Source organism: Saimiri boliviensis, chromosome 1 (assembly GCF_048565385.1).
Source record: "Saimiri boliviensis isolate mSaiBol1 chromosome 1, mSaiBol1.pri, whole genome shotgun sequence".
Classification (NCBI taxonomy): Eukaryota; Metazoa; Chordata; class Mammalia; order Primates; family Cebidae; genus Saimiri; species Saimiri boliviensis.
Window position 1 is genome coordinate 49,623,701 of NC_133449.1, and position 6,793 is coordinate 49,630,493.

The 6,793-nt window shown below is 44.4% G+C and overlaps 1 protein-coding gene across 1 annotated transcript in view; it reads right to left on the reverse strand.

Moving 5' to 3' along the window:
• The window catches only part of CKAP2L (cytoskeleton associated protein 2 like), a 30,322-nt gene extending 24,560 nt beyond the window's left edge, over positions 1 to 5,762 (reverse strand). Inside the window, exons 1-2 of the mRNA XM_039478237.2 lie at positions 5,677 to 5,762; positions 951 to 1,017 (exon numbers count right to left, since the gene is read on the reverse strand). Of these exons, the coding sequence (XP_039334171.1) occupies positions 951 to 1,017; positions 5,677 to 5,713 (104 nt within the window). The 5' untranslated portion in view covers positions 5,714 to 5,762. The remainder of the gene's footprint in view (positions 1 to 950; positions 1,018 to 5,676) is intronic.
• Between the last annotated feature and the right edge of the window lie 1,031 nt (positions 5,763 to 6,793).

Sequence of the window (6,793 nt, forward strand, 5' to 3'; positions counted from 1 at the left end):
TCAAGGTTACCCAAGATAAAATAAAGGGTGAAAGCTAACTTCATAAAAATTAATTTTCAAATAAACATTTAGCAACTCAAATGGGAAAAAAACTAAGTAATGGTAAGAAAGAAGAACAAATAACACCACAAAGATGGTAAAAATCTTCAAAGGTAAAAATGAAGTGGTGAGCCAGACATGATGGCTCATACTTGTAATCCCAGCACTTTGGGAGGTCGAGGCGGGTGGATCACAATGTCAAGAGATCAAGACCATCCTGGGCAACATGGTGAAACCCTGCCTCTACTAAAAATACAGAAATTAGCTGGGTGTGGCAGCATGCACCTGTAGTCCCAGCTACTTGGAAGGCTGAGGCAGGAGAATCACTTGAATCCAGGAGGCAGAGGTGGCAGTGAGCCAAGATTGCACCAGTGCACTACAGTCTGACGACAGAGAGAGATTCCGTCTCAAAAAAAAAAAAAAAAAAAAGAAGTGGTCATATTCTGTCTACCTCAACAGTAAATGCTAAGAGAATGACCCAAGAGCACCATTAGGCTGGTGGATATCACTCTGCGATGGAAGATTGATTGTAACTGGCTCTCCTGCCTTAGCAAGAAATGCCAGAATGATGGTCATTCTAGTCCTTAACCAAAAACTGCCTTCGTGAGAATCAACTTCCCCAAGAAAAAAAGCAGAAACAGGCAAAGCTTCCAGCATGGTAGGTAATACTGACCCTTCCCTCATTCCTTTGGAGAGTTTCACAATAACAATGCTTAACTCTTTGCCAATGGACTAAACACTGCTCAGGGGTTTTTGTCATGCCTGGACGGAAATGCTCTTTCTGCATTATCATAGAATCCCAATGCAGTCTGAGTAGACTGTAAGCAAAAGGGCCATGTTTCAAGAAGTCTTTAAATTGTTAGTGCAAAGAAGGTAACACAACTTGCATAACTGTGGACAGATAAACTCACTTGGTGTTTTGGCTCTTCAGTTTTCCCTTAGCTGCAAGGTACTCCTGAAGCTTTCTCTGCCGCTCTTCTGCAACAAAGGCAAGCAAACAAACAACATTAACTTTAGTTCATGATTTTTAACAAGTTCATTAATATTCTAAAAGGTGACACTTTTCTTGGGAGAGAGATCCAAGATGGCTGATCACTAGCAGCTCGGGATTGTAGCTCCCAGTGAAAGTGCAGAGAATGAGAGGATGCCACACTTTCAGATGAATTCTTGTTGCTCACGCACCAGGAGATTCCCAGTGGAGGAGCCCCACGGGTTGCCAGCACAACTCTTGTGGCTGGCGAGGCGGTTTTGCCGGCTCCTCGGAGTGGCGGTTCCTGGTGCAGAGTCAGAAAAGCACCATCGATTTTAATGCTGCTGTTTCAGCCGGTGCAGTGGGTTGCTCACATTCTGGCACTGCGAATCAACAAGTTGGACGTCCACTCAGAAACCCAATTACAAAGGCGGTAATTATAAAGACCACAGATGGATAAATCTACAACAAAGGGAAGAAACCAGCCTAAAAAGGCTGAGAATACCCAAAATCAGAACACCTCTCCCTCTACGGGGGATCATAGTTCCTCATCAGCAATGGAACAGGCCTGATGGAGAACGAGTGTGTTCCATTAACAGAAGCAGGCTTCAAAAGGTGAATAAGAAACTTATGTGAGTTGAAAGAACTTGTTCTAACCCAATGCAAAGAAACTAAGAACTTTGAAAAAAGGTTTGACGAAATGTTAACAAGAATACACAATTTAGAGAGGAATATAAGTGAATTGATGGAGCTGAAAAAAACAACACGAGAACAAGAACTTCGCGAAGCATGCACAAGTTTTTTTTTTTTTTTTTTTTTTTTTGAGATGGAGTTTCGCTCTTGTTACCCAGGCTGGAGTGCAATGGCACGATCTCGGCTCACCGCAACCTCCGCCTCCTGGGTTCAGGCAATTCTCCTGCCTCAGCCTCCTGAGTAGCTGGGATTACAGGCACGCGCCACCACGCCCAACTAATTTTTTGTATTTTTAGTAGAGACGGGGTTTCACCATGTTGACCAGGATGGTCTCGATCTCTTGACCTCGTGATCCACCCGCCTCGGCCTCCCAAAGTGCTGGGATTACAGGCTTGAGCCACCATGCCCGGCCGCATGCACAAGTTTTAACAGCCGAATTGATCAAGCAGCAGAAAGGATATCAGAGGTTGAAAACCAACTTAATGAAATAAAACGAGAAGACAAGATTAGAGAAAAAAGGATAAAAAGGAACGAGCAAAGTCTCCAAGATATATGGGACTATGTGGAAAGACCTAATCTACATTTGATAGGTGTACCTGAATGTGATGAAGAGAATGAATCCAAGCTGGAAAATACGCTTCAGTACATAATTCAGGAAAATTTTCCCAACCTAGCAAGGCAGGACAATATTCAACTCCAGGTAATACAGAGAACACCACAAAGATATTCCTCAAGAAGACTAACCTCAAGGAACATAATCGTCAGATTCACCAGGGTTGAAATGAAGGAGAAAATACTAAGGGTAGCCAGATAGAAAGGTCAGGTTACCCACAAAGGGAAGCCTATCAGACTCGCAGCAGATCTCTCAGCAGAAACCCTGCAAGCCAGAAGAGAGTGGGGGCCAATATTCAACATCCTTAAAGAAAAGAACTATCAACCTAGAATTTCATATCCAGCCAAACTAAGCTTCATAAGTGAAGGAAAAATAAAATCTTTTGTGAACAAGCAAGCACTCAGAGATTTCATCACCACCAGGCCTGCTTTACAAGAGCTTCTGAAAGAACCATTACACATAGAAAGAAACAACCAGTATCAGCCTTTCTAAAAAATATCAAAAAGTAAAGAGCATCAACATAATGAAGAATTTACATCAACTAATGGGCAAAACAGCCAGCTAACATTAAATGGCAGTATTAAACTCACATATATTATTATTAATTCTAAATTTAAATCGACTATATCCCCCAATCCAAAGACACAGACAGGCAAATTGGATAAAAAGCCAAAACCCATCAGTGTGCTGCATCCAGACCCATCTCACATGCAAGGATACACAAAGACTCAAAACAAAGGGATGGAGAAAGATTTACCAACCAAATGGAGAGCAAAAATAAATAAATAAACAAAAAGCAGGAGTTGCGATTTTTGCCTCTGATAAAATAGTCTTTAAAGCAACAAAGATCAAAAGAAGCAAAGGACATTACATAATGATAAAAGGATCAATGCAACAAGAAGAGCTAAAGATCCTAAATATATACGCACCCAATACATGAATACCCAGATGTATAAGACTTATAAAGAGACTTAGACTCCCAGACAATAATAGTGGGAGACTTCAACATTAACATTAGACAGATCAATGAGATAGAAAATTAACAGCAATATCCAGAACTTGAACTCAGATCTGGAACAAGTAAACTTAATTGACATTTATAGAACTCTCCCCTTTAAATACACAAAATATACACTCTTATCAGTACCACATCATACCTACTTACAGGTTTAAATGAAATATTGGTTGGCTGCTTGTTTGTTATTTTCTTCCCTCATTTTTTTTTCACGTCTTCATTATTAAGCAATTATAGGCATACCCATTTTTAGACTGCATTCTAGCCTGGGCGATAAAGCAACACCCCCATTCTCTCTCCCTTTTCCTCTCTTTCTTCTTCTTCTTTATTCGTTTATCTTATTTTTCATTCTTTTTTTAAATTAAAAAAAGAGTTCTATGAATTGAAAGCATATAGAAAAAAAAAAAGATGACGCTTTTCTCTAGTGATTTTGGCTTTGCAACATAATGTTATAAAATCCCTAGTCCTATATATTTGCCCTCAAGTTAATGCCAACATTGACAATATCATTTATATGCCAGGCCTACACTAAGCTCTTTAAACTTACTACTTTTTTTGAGACAGGGTCTCCCTCCGTCACTGAGGCTGGAGTGCGGTGTCACAACCACGGCTCACTGTTGCCTTGATCTTGCAGGTTCTAGCAATCCTCCCACCTCAGTCTCCTGAGTAGCTGGGACTACAGGTGTGTCCTACTATGCTGGATAATTGAAAAAAAACTTTTGTGTGTGTGGAGACAGGAGGATCTTACTATGTCGCCAGGGCTGGTCTCAAATTCCTGAGCTCAAGTGATCCTCCTGTCTTGGCCTCCCAAAGTGCTGGGATTACAGGCATGAGCCAAAGCACTCAGGCTAAATTTACATTACTTCTTTCAATCCACAAAAAAGCCAATGAGTTTTTGCAGTCTGAAATTCAGAGAGGGTAAATGTCATGCCCAAAGTTATCCAGTTAATATGTGGCGATTCCAGGACTTGAAAACAGTCTTATCTAACCCTAGAGCTCACAGCCACTGTTCTCAGCTACAACATTCTATGCTTTGAAGAAATTCCATTACTGGCCCACCTGAGCTGGTGAGCCAGGCCTGGTCTTACGTTCTTTTGTTTTTTGACAGGAATGATGATTTTTACCCACAAACCCTTATATGGCTTCCTTTGTTGGTACTAAGGATAAAATATGCCAGGTTGACTGCTCATGGCAGACACCTATACTATGGTGACTTTCTATGCAAGCCGTTTGTGAGGGGATGGCAAGTCAATGATTTCTGCCTTCGAGAAGTTTCAAACTAGTAGTGGAGATAAAATAAACGCAGCAATAATTACAATATAAGGTAATATCTAAGGGCCATAAAGAGGATAAAGAAGAATGGGAGTTCAGAGGTGGGGCATGAGTGAGGGGAGCAGGTGGCTGGAAAAGGTTAAAATTAAATAATGATGTGAAGGAAAAACAAAAAACAAAAAACAAAAAACAAGACGACGACAGGGGCGCCAAACGACTCTTAACCTCTTCTGGACGGAATTGCCCTGTTTTGCTCTCCGATGCTCATGTATCCTTACAGACAGTTTGCCAGGCAGTGTAGAGCGCAGGGGCTGACATAGGGGGTTGGAGTCCCACTTCTGCAACTTCTGGCAAATTAGCAAACTTTGTTGCTGCTGAGCCTATAAAGCGGACAGAAATGCCCATCTTTAAAGCTTGTTATGTAAAGTGCCTAAGTCTGTGCCCAGGACCTCGTAGGCATCAGCAGGAATAAAGGATGAAACAAAACAACGTGCGTTTTTTGAAGAAGGTGGTATCTGAGCAGGAGTTTTGAAAGGTAGGAAAGGGCTCCAAGCACATCTAAGAGATCAGGGAACGCAGGAGCCTTAGCCCTGGGTGCAGATTTAACCAATCGACTTCTAGCCACAGCAGGCTGGGAGGTGTGGAGAGCTCCGTCAGAGGCAGGAGACCCGGGTTCGGGCCAGTCCCTGTCTCTTGTCATATCAAGACCACGCCCGGCTCTACCTGGAGCCAAAAGTAGATCAAAGCCGCGCGCTGCTTCCCACTGGTGGTGAAAGCCCGAGCAAGGGGCCTCAGTTTCATCTAGAACGTGGTGACAGTGACATCTCTTTGCGGGGCTGCCGGAGGGCTTTCTGGGAAGACGCCCGTGAGGCATCTGGCCTGCGCACAGCCTCCGCCGCCCCAAGCCCAGACGTCTCCTTGGGGGCCGGGGTCGGGGCTCGCGACCGCACTCCCAGGATGGAAAACGCCCCGGGGTAGGCTGAGGCAGGCGGGCGGACGGGCACGGTGACCTCCTACTCACCGGCCGTGCTCCAACGCCTGCGAATAACGGGGCTCGTTCGCGGTCGTACTCACCGACTGCAGCAGCGGCGGCAGACCCAGGCCCCACCATGACTCTTCAGTGACAGTTTTTCTTCAAACGCCGCGCCGGGAGCCAAGAACTACGCGCCGCGCGTCCGCGCGTTCTCATTGGCTCCTGCGGGTTTGAAACTCGCTAATCGGAAGCACGGGAGGGCGGGACAACAGGCAATAGGCTCTTTGCGGTTGGCTCTGGCCCTGAGAGCCTGACCTTGGGACCCTTTGATTGGAAGAACGTGCAGCGCACCTCGGCATTGAAAGCGGCTCCCACGGGTCGCTGCGCCGCGGGTCCTTGAGTGGGCGTGGGGCTTTCTGAGGGGCAGTCAGCTAGGCGGGCGGTTCCTGGGTCGGTTACGTTGAAGCCCTCAGGGGGTTGGCGCACCAGGAGTCCCTGGGCGGAGATACTGGGCAGTCCTTCCAGGCTGCTGGAGCAGCTACTTGATTTCGTCCTTCCAGAGTCTCAGACTCGCAGGAGCTGTGAAAAAATAATATCATGAAGAGGACGTATCTTTCCTGGTTAGGGGTTTTATGCATCTAAAGGCTCCTAGTTCTTAGTACTTCAGGATGGGTCCTTTTATTTTTTATACTCTATTTTTAATATTGGTAAAATATACGTAACATCATATATAGCATTTTAACCATTTTAAAGAGTTACATTTTTCAAAAATATGCAGTTTAGTGGTATTAAGTACCTTTCACATTGTGGCACAGCCGTCACTACGGTCCTTTCCAGAACTTTGTCAACTTTCCCAGCTGAAACCCTTTACCCATCACGAACACACTCCACTCCTCCCCGCCCAGCCCCAGGCAACCACTATTCCAGTTATTGTCTCTATGGATTTGACAACTGTAGGTGCCATATAAGCAGAATCATGCAGTACTTAGACATGGGGGCATGAGTTAGCAGTTCTTGCATACTTTCTCGGTAGGTAAGAAGTTGCAGGCTTCTATTACATCTACAGTCTAATGTTTTGGTTGGGTCCTGTGACTGGCTTGTTTCACTTTGCATAAAGTTTTCAAGGTTCATCCATGTGTAGCATGTGTCAAAAATTCCTTTCCTTTTAAGGAGGAATAGCATCCTGCTGTGTGGCCATGCCACATTTTGCTTGTTGGT